Below are 14,504 nucleotides of genomic sequence, written 5' to 3' on the forward strand. Positions count from 1 at the left end.
ATGGGGTCAGGCTGGGAGCCCTGTGCCAGCACCCTGACAGGGTGACAGCAGTGGCCCTGGGGGGAGGGGGGCATGGGGAACAGGATCTGGGGCAGCCCCTGCCCCCATGACAGCCGCCCCAGGCCACAGCTGCAGCCCTGTGGTGGCCTCTGGGTGCCCCCCCGGGCAGATGTCACCTCCCCATGAGCATCTGCAGGTGGCAGGAGGGTGGCACATGGCACATGGCGAATGGCACAGTGCATGGCACATGGTAAAAGACACACGGCACACAGCACATGGTGAATGGCGCACGGTGCATGGCACATGTCGGACGGCACATGGCACACGGCACGTGGCACGCGGTGTCACATAGCACACGGCGTGAGGCAGCTGGCACACACAGAACAGCGCGTGGGGCTTGGCACAGCCAGACACACAGAGCTGTGCAGCACATGGCAGCAGCACGGCACACGGCAGGCGGCACACAGCACAGGGCCCATGGCACAGTGCGTGATGCATGGCATGCAGAACACAGCACAGAGTACGTGGCGCGTGGCACATACCATGCAGCGCACAACATGGAGCGCGTGGCGCGGCACGCAGCACACGGCACACGGCACTTGGCACATGGCACGCGGCTTGTGGCATGTGGCACATGGCACAGCACACAGCACATACGGCACAGCACATGGCCCATGGCACAGGGCTCATAGCTCATGGCACACAGCTCATGGCACGTGGCAGTTGCGTTGTGCTGGGCAGGGGCAGGAGCACGGCTCTGTCTCTGCCTCCGCTGGCCTGGATTTTCAGGCCGCCGAGGCCGGCAGCGCAGCGGGGCGGGAGCCCCGTGGTGGGGCGGCTCCGGCACAACTTTAAAGCCGTGGCTGCTCCAAAGCACAGCAGCTACAAAGCACTACCGCTTCTTTCACCGGCCGGTGGCTTTCAAGTGACAAATCCCTGCTAATGAGGGACACGGCTGAGGTGGCAGCGCAGCACTGGGCAGCTGGTGCGTGCTTTCAGCTTTTGCTTGCTTAAGCCCTTGGGACCCCTCGCTGCGGGACGGTGCCATGCTCGTGGGCTCGGGCACTCGGGGGGGAGCAGTGGGTTGTGTCCGCAGCCTGTCCCTCTGCTCCATTGAGTGCTCACAGTTGGGGATTTTGTGGGATGTGGCAGGGCCCCAGCCCCCAGAGAGCACGCGGCGCAGGGAAGGGGCAGGTTGCTTTATTGGCTGGTGCCTCCCGCGCACCGAGGACGGGTTCGTCATGCAGCCTCGAAATGGCATCACAGCGACAGACAAGCACGGACCACAGGGGACCACGAGGACAGCGGGCGCAGGGGGACGGAGCGGGGATGGGCCACGGGCACGGGCCACCGGCAGCGGGCAGTGCCCTCTGGGGACCCGGCTGCCCCTGTGCAGCACGGCGTGGCGTCCTGCACCGGGGCACCGGGGCTGTCCCCGTGTCCCCGGCCAGGTGCGGTGGGGGCACGGTGCCGGTCCCCAGGCGGGTGCCCTCACTGGGGTGAGCTGAGGCTGGAGTCGGGGGTGTCGGGCTGGGGGCAGCGGGGCGGGAAGGCCTTGTAGCTGTAGTACTCCACCACCTGCTTGGGCACCTCGGCCAGCACGCACTTGGCCAGCGCCGTCGGGGACGCCTGCGGGATGGAGCGGGACGGGTGACGGGGGTTCGGTGGCAGCCGCTCGCCCCGGCAGCGCTCCGGCCGGTGACGCTCAGCCCTGTGCAGGGACCAGAGGGGATCAGAGGGAACGGGATCGTCCCCCACTCACATTCTTGAACTCCCGGAAGGGGACGAACTGGACGATGTCGCGCAGGACGGGCTCGCCCCTGGGGGAGCGCAGGACGCCGTCGTCCCCGTCCAGGATCTGCATGTCGGTGAAGTCGGCGTTGCCCACGCCCACGATGATGATGGACATGGGCAGGTAGGAGGCGCGGACGATGGCCTCCCGCGTGTCCGCCATGTCCGTCACCACGCCGTCCGTCAGGATCAGCAGGATGAAGTATTGCTGGGGGGGGAGGGAAGCTCTGGGGGGGCTGCCTGGTACAGGGCACTGCTGCCATGCGCCCCCCCCGTGCGCATGGGGCGAGGTGGCGTTATCAATGATCCCGCCCCAAACAGTCCACAAGGTCCCAGGAGAGGCTGTCATTTTCCTAAAACCCTCCTCGTCAGCAAGTGTAAATAATTGTCAGGCTTTTAATTAGCCCCCCCCCTCCATGTACTTGTGGGTAAGCGCACCCAAGGCGTGCTGGTGCTGCGCGGGGACCTACCGACGCCTCCTTGGTCCGCTCCTCGTCGGCCGCCACGCGAGCCACCTTGGAGATGATGGGAGCCACATTGGTGGGGCCGTACAGCTGGATTTTGGGCAGGCAGCTCTGGTAGGACTCCACGACGCCCTGGATGCCTGGGGGAGTGCAGGGTGTGGGGGCGGCCCGGCTGCACCCCGGGGTCACAGGGACGGGGTCTGGCACCCGTGCAGCGGGGCCGGGCTCACCCTCACACTCGTCGTTGTCTGGGTTGAAGTTGATGGCGAAGTCGTGGGAGACCTGGGGGGTGAGAGGGGCGAGGGGCAGCCAGGGTGCTGGCAGGGACGGGCATGGCCTGGGGGTCCCGGCCGCCCCCATACCTCGTACTTGGGGGGGATCCGTGCACCAAAGCCCAGAGCAGAGAATTTCTTATCGCTGCAAAGGAAAGGGTGTGAGGAGCCCCGGCACGGCGGGTTGTGTGTGCCAGCACCGAGGTGGCCGTCACCAAGGTGTCCTGGCCCTGGGGTGGCCGACACCGGGGTGTCCCAGCCCCAGGGTCCCCACCGGAGCCACCAACCTGTCGTAGTCCTGGCAGATCTCACCCACAGCGACGAGCGCCTTGAGGTACTCGTTGGGCTGGTAGGGGTTGATGTAGTGCAGGGAGCAGCTGTTGCGGGGGTCCCCGTTGGAGGCCGTGAAGTCGATGGCCACCTGGCACAGCGGGGTGCCGGTGAGGTCCCCATGTCCCCAGGGCCGGGAGCAGCCCCAAGCTGCTGTCCCTGCTCACCGGCACCATGGCACAGCTCCGGCCCCCCGGGGGATGCCGCTCACCGTGAAGTGGATCTGGCAGCCGCCCATGATGTAGTCCAGGAAGGAGTAGACCCTGTGGATCTGCCGAAGCGACCCGCCTCAGCTGCTGCCGTCCCCCACCGCCCCGCAGCAGCCTGGCTCGGCACAGCTCGGCACGCAGGCACTCACCTTCAGGTCCAGCAGCACCACCACCCCCGAGTTCTTGTAGTTGCGCTTCTTGATCTTGTACTTGGGGTTCATGCACTCCCACTGCACCTGCGGCACGCGGCACCCGCGCTGCCCGGGGCTGGCCCCGGCCCCCCAGCCCCCAGCCCCATAACGTGAGAGCCCCCCCTGGCCCCACAGCCCCATGACCCACCCTGGGCTGATGTCCCCAGAGGAGCCCATCCCGGCCATCCCCTCCCCATGGAGCCTCCTGGAACGGGAGCTGCCGGCAGCCCAAAGGCTGTGCCCCAGCCCTGCAGGGGACATCCCCACATCCCCCTGTCCCCGCTCCACCTTGTTTTCCCCCATCGCCTTCTGCATCTCCTCGAAGGTGGTGAAGAACTCGCCGATGAAGTCGTGTTTGCCCCGCGAGTCGTAGTCCCACACCACGCACTGTGGGGGGACACGGCTCAGCCCCGGCTGGGTGCGTGTCCCCCCCCCATGCCCCTGCCTGGGGATGGGATCCCCATCACCCTTCCTCACCCTCAGCTTCCTCTTCTCCTCGCAGCTGCAGAGTGAGTTCAGGGAGACCTTGAAGGGCTCCCAGATGGGGCTCAGGTTGTTCTTCACCACCTGGGGGGCGAGGGGGCTCAGCAGGACTGGGGACCCGTGGGGCGGCCCCGGGTCAGATCCAGCCAAGCCTCACCTCGGTGCGGTACACCAGCTGCTCGCTGCGGTCATCGTCAATGCGGTAGATCTCCAGGAAGGGGTCGGACTTGCTGAAGAGGTCCTGGAGGAGAGAGGATGGGACGGGACAGAGCAGAGGACCATCTGTCCCATCCATCCCACCCGTCTCATACATCCTATGCATCCCATGCATCCCACCCATCCCATACATCCCGTCCCGTCCCATCCCCATCCCCATCCCCATCCCATCCCATCCCATCCCATCCCATCCCATCCCACCCCCCTGCCTGTGAGCCCCATCCCACCTTGTCATCCAGCTTCTTGGCCCGGAAGGCCAGCTCCACGTAGCCGTTGTTCCCTGAGATCTCCTCGGAGATGACCTGCCAGGAGAGGTGGCCGTGGGGTGCTCAGCACCCGGCGTGATGTTGTTCCCCTGCCCTCCTCCCCCCCCCCGTGCCTCCCGTCCTCCACGCACCTCCTGGCACCACGGGGACCCCCAGGATGGCTAGCAGCTGCTGAGGGGACCCCAATCCATCTGGGAGGTGTGGAGCAGCTGGATAAATGGCCGGGATGGGCAGAGGGTCACTGGGGTCCCACCACACGTGCCCCTGCTCAGTGCCACCCTGCTGTCCCAGGCTCGTCCCACCGTAGTGTCCCGTCCCACTGCCACCCGCAGCCCCAGCCCAGCTCGGCCGCTCACCGTGATGGTGGACTTCCCCGCGAACTTCCCGTACTTGAGGAACAGCGGCTTCGTCACCCGCTTCTGCGCCACGATCTGCAAAAACCGACGGGCTCAGGGAGGGGACAGCAGCCTGCGGGTGGTGGGGGGGTCACGGCGGGGGGCTCACCTGCCCCACGGTGCACTCCATGCCCCCCAGGAAGTCATCGTCGTGCGTGCCAACGCCGGCGTGCCCGTGGCTGTCGTACACCTCGAAGCGCAGCTTCTGCACCTCCTCGAAGTAGTAGTCCACCGTGAAGATCTTGGCGAAGACGGGGTTCAGGTTGCTCTTGATCACCTCGCTGCGGTCCACCTGTGGGGCAGAGGGGGCTCCGCCAGCCCCGCCGCTCGGCACCAAGGGGCTGCCCCTGGGTCCCGGCACGGCGGCAGGCGGGTGCTGGCTGCGCCTCCTCAAACTGTGTCTGTGGGAGCTCCGGCCATGCCTTCCCCCCAAACGAACTGGGATTTACCCCTTAGAGGCAGTACCGGTCCAAGCTCGTCTCACTGAAATTTATCCTTAAATCAGCTCAAGCCCCCAGCCCGCTGCGTTGCTGCAGTGGGATTGTATCCGGGGCTGGAGCCAGTGCGGGGCCAGACCCGGGGCTGGTGGCGCTGCTACGGGGTGCAGGGACACAGGGACTTGGGGACGCAGGGGGGACACCAGGGACGCTGGGCAGCTGCCAGCAGGACCAGCCGTGCACAAGCGTTTATCCGCCTGTGTTCATCCCCAGGGCAGAAGCATTTCGTTGTCGTGCCCGTGGCTGGCGCAGGAGGGAGAGGTGCCCTGGGTGCAAGCCCTGGGTGCTGAGGCACTGCTCCCTCTGGGGCAGACCCCACATCACTGGGGCTGCATCGAGGCGACGCTCGGGCTCTGGCCCACCTTTTGCCATGGCTCTGTTTGAGCAAGGGGATGCGTCCCTGTGAGGGTCCCCCATTGCCCACCTGTTCGCTGCCACAGGTGGGGACCAAAACAGCCCAGGAGGGGTCCTCTTGCCCTTCGGATGTGGCCCTCGCACAGCACAGCACCATGGCATGGCACAGCCTGGGGGGTGCCGCATCCCCGAGCTGGCACGGGGCCCCTCGCCGCCCGCCCTGGCTCCAGCTCTGGCTCCAGCCCGGGCGAGCAGAGTCAATTACACGCAGAGGGATTTAGCGCTAAATCTGCCGGCTGAGCAGCGGTGATTAGCGAGTGGGGAGCTGCTGGAGCCAGCCGGGAGCTGAGCTGTGGGGCAGCCATGGGATGGAGCCAGCCCAGCCCCAGCAGGGACACAGCAGCCCCCAAACCCTGATCCACCCCAGAGATGGCCAGTGCATCCAATGGCCCTGGCACGGGGTGGACCCCCACACCATGAGCACTCCATCCCCTGGCGCTGCCAGAGCCACCGAGTCCCGGGGGACTCGCCCCGAGCCAGGACTCTGCACCGTCCCCGTGCACTGCCCGGGCGTCCCACAGCACCAGGAGCCCCGGGCCCTGCCCTTCACAGCCTGTGTCCTTCACCCCACCGTGAGCCCTGCACCTTGCACCCCGCAGCCTGTGCCTGCGCCCATCCCTGCACCATCCCTGCACCCTACACCCCACCCTGCGCCATTTCCTGCACCTTGCACCTCGCACCACGCTCCGCGCTCTGCCGCCAGCTCCTGCCCTGGCCCCGGCCCCGCCGGACATCGCGGCCACCCTGGGGCTGTCTCCGCTCCCGTCCCCGTCCCGGAGCCCCCAGCCCTGTGCCCAGCACCCTGCCCGGCCTCGGCCCTGCCTACCTCCACCCACTGCCCCTGGGACTGCATGAGCAGCAGGACGCAGGGGTCCGACTTGTTGAGGGTGTCGCGGTCCAGGAGGTGCTTGCAGCTCACCCGCAGCTCCACCTTGGAGAGGACGGCCAGCGGCGCCTGGGAGGACGGCTCGGGCGCTTCGCCCATGGTGGCGGCGGCGCGGGGGGCTGCCAGGCGTGACGGGGGGCAGGCGGCACCGTGGGTGAAGGGCATGCGGGGGGACGGGGCGGCCGCTGCCTTCCTCGCTGTCAGCGCACCAGGCTGGTGCCCGTCATGCCCAGGGCACGGGGCCCCGCGGTGCCAGGAGTGGGGCTGGAGCCCGGGTGCAGGTTCCTGGTGGTGGAGGGCGCTGACGGGGGCTGGGGGGGCTCACGGAGCAGGGGCGCAGGAGGGGACTGGGGTGAGATGGCCCGGTGGGTGCTGGGGACCTCAGGGACCCTCTCCGAGGCGTGGTGGTTGATCCCAGCCCCGATGGCAGACCTGCAAGGTGTCAGAGCACCGAGGGGTGAGCCGGAGCTGGGTCACCCCTGGACAGGCAGCCCCACGGGCACGGCTCTGCCCCTGTCCACTCGCTGGACCCCCGGGGTGGATCGCATGGGGCCGTGCCCGGCTCTGCCCCCAGCCTCACCCCGCGAGGTGTCCGGTGGCGCAGGGGCGCTGGGACGAGTCTGGGAGGCTGAGCAGGAGCAGGGGCAGCGCCGGCAGCCCCAGCCCTGAGCCCCCTCCTTGTGCAGGAGAACAGGACCTCCCCTCCCATCCCCTGCACCCTGGGGTGGGATGTCTGCCCACAGGGGACACCCTCCACCCTGCTGCTCCCTGCGCTGGGGACACGGAGCTGCCATGCTCCACCTGGGTGCTGGCAGGGCTCAGCCAGGCGATGCTGCAACGCTGGCTCTGCTGCTCCATCCCCATCCCAAACCCCATCCCCATCCCCATCCCCATCCCATCCCATCCCATCCCCGGGCTCGTTGCCCCCAGCTGCAGCCCCCGGTTGCTGCTGAGGCTGTGGCAGAGCCGCCCCCCACCAGCCGTGCCGGGAGCTGGCGCCGCCTGACCGAAGTTTCCCGGCGAAGTCGCGCCGGGCCCTGCCCTCCCCGGCACATGGCTCCGGTGGGCACCGTCCCCTCCCCGGCATCGCGGCACCGCTCGGCATCCCCCGGCGGAGGGGCGCGGAGCCCCTGCCCTGCCCGGCCGCCCCCCTCACCTGGGTGCTGGCGGCCGGGCGCCGTGCGGGGCCGGCCGAGGGCTGGCGTGGCTGCCGGAGCCGGTGTGCCAGCCGGAGCCGGTGTGCCAGCCGGAGCTGCCGCCGCTGCCACCTCCACACAACTGACTCAAGCTGCAGTTCGGGAGCGGAGCCCTAAGAGGGAGACTACAATCTCCGTTAACTGCCTCGCTGCCGGCACCGGAGCAGAGCCTGCCTGCGGGCACAGGGGCTCCACGGTGCCCGGGGGTCCCCGGTACAGCCGGCCAGGCCAGGGCACACGGCACAGCGCTGGTGGCACCGCCGGCCAGCCCTCCCGCACCCTGCCCGGCACAGCCCTCGCTCCACGTGCCCCACGGCCCCCTCACCACCCCCCATGGGGTGCCCGAGGCCTGTCCCATCCCCTGTGTGCCCCTGTCCCCCCGTGCCCCCCGCTGGAGCCGTCCCTGCCACAAGGACGGGGGGGTCCTGGCGTGCCCAAGCCCCCACGTGCCGAAGCCCCTGTCCCGGGCCGGGGCTGCCCCCACACCCCCCCCGACACTCGAGCACTGCAGCGCTGTCAGCTCGGCTGCGTGAGGGATGATGTAATTAGCCCACGTTCAGAGGGATTAAATGCAGAGAGGGCTAACGAGCGGGAGGGCACTGCAGGGCCCGGGCTCCAGGAGCTAATCCCCAGCCTGCCTGGCAGAAGTAGGCCACCCTCCTCCCTGTGCCGTCCCGCAGCCCCGCTCCAGCGCCCCGGGGTTCGTCCAGCGCCCCGGGGCCGAGGGCCCCAGCTCACAGCCCTGCGCCCGAGCCCTCAGCTGATGCGAGTCCCAAGTTTGTCATCACACCGCTAATGAATACGAATGGTTCAATTATCCCGGCACGGGCGAGGCGCAGCACAGCGGGGCCCCAGAACTGCTTAGCCAGCCAGGAGCCAGCGAGCGCTCCCCGGAGCGGGACGGAGCCCACGGCCCCGTGACCGCAGCACGCAGGGACACGGCTGGCAGAGCCCCGGGGCCACCGAGAGCCGCAGAGATGGGGCAGCGCCCCAGGACTGGGCTCCTCATTGAGGTCACCAAGGTATTTCCCTAAAGAAGTGGCTTAAAGGGCTGTGGGGTGCGTGCAAGGGGATGGAGTGAGGCAGGGAGAGCCGGGGGCAGCTGCCCGCCCGGCTGACAGCGCGCAGGACGGTGCAGCCCGGTGCTGGGACCCGGCTCCACCCAGCGGCCGGCGGCAGCAAGCACAGCCCCGCACCCCTCCGAAATGCGGGAGCAGGGACCCCGCAAGGACCCCGCTTCTGAGCCGTGCTGCAGCTGCCGAGGGGCTGCGGGCGCCCAGCTCGCACGCCCAGGGACACCGAGCGCGCCGTGCCCCCGCAGCATCCCCCCCGTTAGAGCAGAGCTAACTGCTCTCACACAAATCCACACGCAGAGGTGTGGAAATAACGAAATCTGAAATAATAAAGACAGCTGGGTGGAGGGACAGCAGCGACGGGGCACCCTGAAGCAGCCTCCGCTTTCTCCTTCCCACAGCCCCGAGGTGCCTCCAGCACACCACACGGCTGTTACCCCACGCCCAGCCCCTGAAGCTGGAGCACCGAGGACACCTTTCCTCATACAGGGACCCCTGGGAACACGAAGGCAGCAGGAAAAGCTTTGGGCAGGGCGAGGACTTCCCAGGGAGCGGCCCTGGGCCCCCCGGCACAGGCAGCAGCGCAGCACCGCACGGCAGGGCTGGGTCAGGCTCCAGGCAGGAGCAAGCTCTGGTCCCGTTCCCAAAGACGAAACAAACCGCCCTCCGCCAGGGAGCCGGGGTGCCCGCTTCCCTCGCTGCCAAGAAGCTCGGAGCTCCTGATCACAGAGGAGCCCTCCCCTGCCTGAGTACCTCCACGCACAGCTGCCCACCGTCGGTAGCGGCACCCCGCAGCAGGGCGGGCAGGAGAAGCTCCAAGGCAGCTCCAAGCTGTGCGGCTGCCCTAAGAAGACACCACACGGCTCCGTTTCTACATTTTTTTATTGGCAGTTCCGGTGAGAACAGTTCATTTCTTCTTCTCCACATCCTGCTCCGCCGCTTCTTTGGCGCGTTTTGCCCGAATCCCGAAGAGACGGGCGTTGGCCCGGGCCATGCGCAGGCTGGCGAAGGCCTTGAAGTTCTTCTCCTCTTCGGAGATAACGCGGGCCTTCTCCCGTTTGAAAACCTAGTGGGAGAGAGCCCGACAGTCAGACTACACATCAGAGGCTGCCAGAAAAGACGGTATTTAAGGCTTAACACAATTAATCTCGCTACATTTTTACCACTGGCTCCAGGATGCTGTTAAGAACACAGAATTTGTGCAATCTGCAGGCCCTGCCCTTATCATCACTCCACCAGACACCTCATTCCAACCAGCTCCTAATTTGCCAGCGCACATCAGCAGACGAGCAGAAAATACCAGGGAAAAACAAGCGCAAAACGAAATCTGAGTCAGGTTCGTGGCACGCTATCAACAATCTTTCACAATTAGCAAGGGTTTCAGAGACAAGCGGTGACCTCGCAACCTGCTCGGCCCCGACACCCCGGCTGCCAAGACATGCCCCAAATCTGCCGGGGGCACGGGCTCCTTCGAAGACACCAGGGCACAAACAGCCCCCTGCCGGGAGGACAGTGCTGAACACAAGCACGCTGCACATCCTTAACGCGTGCTTCTAACCCCCGTCCCCGCAGAACGCTGCTTTTTGGGGGCTACCGGGTAAGTTCCACCCCGGCCTTCTCTGGAGGTGCGCATAACTAGGTCGTTCCCACGTGATTTAGGGCAGAAGCAGAGTTTACGATTATCCTTGTCCGATCTATCTTGACCTGACCCCTGAGCTTGGTGCCTAGAGCTCTCCTCTACACAGGTCATGATTCAAGGACTTTTCTCAGTTGATTAAAAAAAAAAAACAACAAACTAAATGAGGGCAGGACTTGACCTGTTGGGTTTTTGTTTGTGCATCCAGGATGGGAAGCATCTGAAGCCAGCAACCCGTAACTGTACGACAAGAATCCTCTCCCCTGAAGCCGGCCTGAATTACCTCACACAAGGAACACGATTTAGGGCTTCACTTACGTTCCTAATTGGCATAACTGGTCCAGACAGCTGAGTCGCCATCTTGAGTTCCTCAGCCTGCATAACAAGAGAGGGAAAAAAACATCATTTAAAAACCGGTACGTACGCTTCTCAGCCTGGTGCCTACATTCAAAACATGTTTTTATCACGAGCTCCCAGCCTAAACACACTGATGACGATTCTGGCTGCAGGCTTAGCAGCGACGGTAGCGAGTTCAGCGCTTCACCCATGCAGCTGTAGGAGCACTTGGCACTGACGCGCCGCATCCAAGTGTGCTCTGCCCGGCTACCAGTAAGGCTGGATCCGGCCAGGGGAGCTGTGGCCTTTCGGAGTTCTGCCAGCTGGAAAAAAGGTGAAGCCTACCGAGCCATTTTTAGTTTGGCTGCTCAGCGTGTTCTTCAGCAACTCCTTCTACAGCTAATTCCAGCTCCCTGTGCAACCACTGCATCAACACAAATCATTAATCAGCTATCTGAGATAAAGTTTAAAGTAAACTAATTTGAAACATGATTCCAGACACAACTATCTTTATCTTCTGGTATTGAAAACAGACTGCAGTGGACAACCAGAAAGCTGGGCTGGACTTGGAAAGCTACAAGTTTGTGCTGCTAGCCAGGTCAGAACTAGAACAGACTGGGTTCGGCACAGACTCTATGTGCTACTCACAGCAGTTTGGAAAAATCCCCTGTATTCATATGAAACTATTTCTGAATCTTGGATGCAATCTCATAATCCTCACGTCCACACATCAAGGTGGAGAGCAGCACCCTCCTGACTTAAAAACCGTGAAGCTGACACGTTCAGCAGAACTTGTGTTCAACCAGGCTGTGCAAGACGCCAGAGACCCTCCTGCCCCCGTTGCGAAAGCAGCCCGAGCACGGCCCAGCTCCGCGGACAGCACCGTGGCTGAGCAGCCCAGGGCTGACAGGCCCTCCCAGAGACTGAAGGCAGCTTGAACACAGCACCGCGTTTCACTGCCTGCGCCGCCCCACGGGAAGCGTGTGTTTTTCACGCGCAGAGCCAAGACCAGACAGGAAAAGCCAACCCCGCTTTGGACCTCGGTGAGATTTTTACGAAAAGCATTTTTGTGTGTCAACAGCAACAAGCTTCTCGAGACTTCCACCGCTCCCTTCCCCGACCTACTCGGCGGTGCAGAGCACACCCTCGCCTTCCTGGTCCTGTCAGCCGCTGCCAGCCCTTTCCAGCCGCTGCCAGGTGAGCCTCAGACTGAAATTCGGCCAGCTGAAGCAGAGCGGCCAGGCAGCCAGCCCCGGCCCCGAGCTGCGCCCCTCCAGCAGCACGGCAGTCCCCGAAACAGCTTGCAGCACAGGGCAGGCCCAACCTGCAGCCGTCCCCCCACCAGGGGCCGTGCTCCAAGCGTTCAGAATGCCCCCTGACTGCACACCAGAGCACCAGGAGGAAGGACTGGCAACCAAACCTCTGCCGAAGCCACCGCAAACAGACCCGGTCAAGTGCTTCTAGAGGCCAAGTACTTACGGAGCTGTCTCCCTTCTTAGGCGCCGAGGGCTTCCTCGGGAAGAGGATGAGCTTGGAGCGGTACTCCTTCAGCCTCTGCACGTTGGCCTGCAGCGACTCCGTGGACTTGTTCCGCCGCCTGGGATCCACGGAGATTCCGATGGTCCGGGCAAACCTTTTGTTAATGCCGGCCAGCTGAACAGAAAGAGAGCGTGCAGTGCCAGCGCGCGACAACGCCCGACACCGCGCCGCTGAGCACAGCCACCGGCCTCGGCACTCGACTGGAGCCCCCACCGGTGCCACCATTTAAACTCTGATACGTGCCAGATGAGTTTATGGAGCCGGCACGTGGCAACTGTAGTTCGCTGAACAGTGAAAGCTCCGTTAAAAAAATACTTTTGGTAACATCCTTAAGCGATAACCTCGTTTTCTGTTTAAGAACAAACATCTACGTTCCATTTTATATCCCAACATTGTCTGAACGTTAAAGGAAAGCAAAGTAATGAAGCATTTGGCATTCAGAAGTACAGCTTTACTGCTTCAATGCGCTAATTTCGCTGTTATAAATGCTTTAATTAGACGCTAAACAACACGCAAGAGGCTGGGGATACTGGCTGCCAGCAGTCACTAACATTTACTCCTGCTGTGTGGAAGCAGGCCGGTGGGGCTTTCTGCGGGCCACCTCCCTCTCAGCTCACCACCAGCAGCTCATCAGCTGAGAGCCACCTGGGAGGATGGTGCAGCACCTTTTCCTGAAGCAAGGCGAGGGCGCTGAAAGCCTCCCCCAGTCTTTGCGGTGACCACGACCTACTCGTTCCACAGCACAAACAGGTCCCCACCAGCTACATTCTGTAGGGTTTGCAATAACGCGTTTTACACGGAAGGAGACATTTAACAACAAAACCCGCCAGTCCTTTTACTTAAATTAAGTTCAGGAGACTCAATTCACACTCTACCAGAATCTGATTTTAATATTTTGTTTAAACTGACAGTCTGACCAGGCACACCAGTATTTACTTTTTAAGTTAACCTTTCACTCTGTCGCGTTACTGCTTCCCCATGCCACAATTACAAAAAAAAAAAAAAAAAAAAAAGAGAGTAACATTTTGTGTGCTTCTCCACAGCCAGCGACAGCAGCAGCCTGTCCCTGGCTAAGTGCAGGCTCAGCCAGTGCAAGCAGCTACTGCCACTTCAGTACACTGCAGCCACTTGTGAGTTAATTTTACACAAAGAACAAGACGACCGAGCTCAAACTCGAGAGCTGGCCTTACCGGGCCGGGACAGCTCCTCCGTACTTACTTTCAGCTCCTCTAGGCTGAAGCCTCTGCCAGCACGGACTTTTTTGTGGTACCTGACGGTCGGGCACCTCACGATGGGCCGGACGGGCCCAGCCACGGGCCGAGGCGCGATGCGGCGAGCCTTTGCCTGGCGAGCCTTCCTCCTGGAGCGGGGGGCAGAGCCCCGTCAGGGGCAGAGCCCTCCTGCCACCCCCCCCAGCCGCACCGGGGGCTCCCCAAAGCCCCCCCGGCGGCTCCGGCGGTCATCAGCCAGACAGGGTTCAAGCTCTCATCACGGCGCTGCAGCGATTCCGGAGGTTTCGCATCATCTGACCGCAGCCGGAGCCGCCCCGCTCCCTGCTCCCCGCTCACCTGCGGATCTTGCGGGCGGGCTGGTTGAACCAGGTGGCCACCCGCCGCTGCCAGTCCTTGTGGAAGTGCGGCTTCAGGATCATGCCATTGCGGCTGGGCGCCATGGCGGCTGCGGCCTGCGGACACGGACAGGGCTGGGCGCGGATCGCGCGGCATCGACCGGCCCAAAACCCCTCCGAGGCGTCCCCCGGGTCCCGCCCCGCTCCCCCGCGGGGCCCCGAGCGCCGCCCGGCGCGGCCCCGGCCGGATGGCGGCGGATGGAGCCCCGCGGCGCCGCCACTCACCTCCCGCCTGCGAAGATGGCCGACCGGAAAAGGGAAGCGCGGCCGCGGCGCGCGCCGGAAGTGCGGAGGCAGCTCCGGGAAGATGGCGGCGCCGGAAGGGGCTCGTGGCGGCTTCCCCGTGCCCGCACTCAAGATGGCGGCGGCTTTAAAGGGCCCCGCACCCGGGCGAAGGGCAGCTCCCAGCTCCCGCCTGACCCCGAGCAGGGGGCTTGGAACCAAGGCCCGAGGGCTGGGGGGGGAGATGGCGGGGGCCTGGAAGATGTCAGAGGGGTCCTGCAGGGCACAGACAGTCCTCGAGGAGTAACCCAGGACCGACGGAACTGCCTGAAGGGGCCTGGCCCGGCCGGAGGACACCCGGCACCCAGCGCTTCTCTGCAGGGCTGGGTCCCAGCATCGCACCGTGGGCTCGTGTTGGGTTGGGAATAGGAGTTTTCCCTCAATCTCTGCTTCTGAGACCC

General features: G+C 64.4%; 2 protein-coding genes and 1 non-coding gene across 3 annotated transcripts; all 3 read right to left on the minus strand.

Annotated features, from left to right (window-relative positions):
* Window positions 1-1,491: 1,491 nt before the first annotated feature.
* Window positions 1,492-6,579, minus strand: CPNE7 (copine 7). Its single transcript, XM_035566181.1, has 15 exons — window positions 6,355-6,579; window positions 4,727-4,909; window positions 4,579-4,653; window positions 4,184-4,258; window positions 3,898-3,981; window positions 3,735-3,824; window positions 3,546-3,644; window positions 3,216-3,302; window positions 3,069-3,128; window positions 2,815-2,948; window positions 2,618-2,672; window positions 2,486-2,537; window positions 2,262-2,395; window positions 1,763-1,999; window positions 1,492-1,629 (listed from the first exon to the last, which is right to left on the minus strand). Exons 1-15 carry the CDS (start codon window positions 6,577-6,579, stop codon window positions 1,492-1,494), a joined length of 1,728 nt encoding a protein of 575 aa, XP_035422074.1.
* Window positions 6,580-9,547: 2,968 nt separating this feature from the next.
* Window positions 9,548-14,180, minus strand: RPL13 (ribosomal protein L13). The gene is made up of 6 exons (XM_050713124.1): window positions 14,047-14,180; window positions 13,763-13,878; window positions 13,413-13,554; window positions 12,135-12,308; window positions 10,638-10,694; window positions 9,548-9,749 (listed from the first exon to the last, which is right to left on the minus strand). The coding sequence occupies exons 2-6, from the start codon at window positions 13,864-13,866 to the stop codon at window positions 9,591-9,593; spliced, it is 636 nt and encodes a 211-aa protein (XP_050569081.1). The 5' UTR covers window positions 13,867-13,878; window positions 14,047-14,180; the 3' UTR covers window positions 9,548-9,590.
* LOC118257903 (small nucleolar RNA MBII-202) lies at window positions 13,641-13,718 on the minus strand. The gene has a single exon (XR_004781739.1). It is a non-coding gene; the product is annotated as a small nucleolar RNA MBII-202 (small nucleolar RNA).
* Window positions 14,181-14,504: the final 324 nt, after the last annotated feature.

The sequence above is a fragment of the Cygnus atratus genome, chromosome 12, assembly GCF_013377495.2.
Source record: "Cygnus atratus isolate AKBS03 ecotype Queensland, Australia chromosome 12, CAtr_DNAZoo_HiC_assembly, whole genome shotgun sequence".
Taxonomy (NCBI): Eukaryota; Metazoa; Chordata; class Aves; order Anseriformes; family Anatidae; genus Cygnus; species Cygnus atratus.

What these genes read in the sequence shown, in the direction of transcription:
- RPL13 (XM_050713124.1), bottom strand. Translation starts at nt 13,866, where the DNA reads ATGGCGCCCAGCCGCAATGGCATGATCCTGAAGCCGCACTTCCACAAG. An exon ending in CCCGCCCGCAAGATCCGCAG is followed by an intron (nt 13,555 to 13,762) that starts GTGAGCGGGGAG and finishes CCCCCGCTCCAG; the next exon opens with GAGGAAGGCTCGCCAGGCAA. An exon ending in CTAAGAAGGGAGACAGCTCC is followed by an intron (nt 10,695 to 12,134) that starts GTAAGTACTTGG and finishes CTTGTTATGCAG; the next exon opens with GCTGAGGAACTCAAGATGGC.
- CPNE7 (XM_035566181.1), bottom strand. Translation starts at nt 6,579, where the DNA reads ATGCCCTTCACCCACGGTGCCGCCTGCCCCCCGTCACGCCTGGCAGCC. An exon ending in CCAAGAAGCTGGATGACAAG is followed by an intron (nt 3,982 to 4,183) that starts GTGGGATGGGGC and finishes TCTCTCCTCCAG; the next exon opens with GACCTCTTCAGCAAGTCCGA. An exon ending in GCTGCCAGATCCACTTCACG is followed by an intron (nt 2,949 to 3,068) that starts GTGAGCGGCATC and finishes CCGCTGTGCCAG; the next exon opens with GTGGCCATCGACTTCACGGC.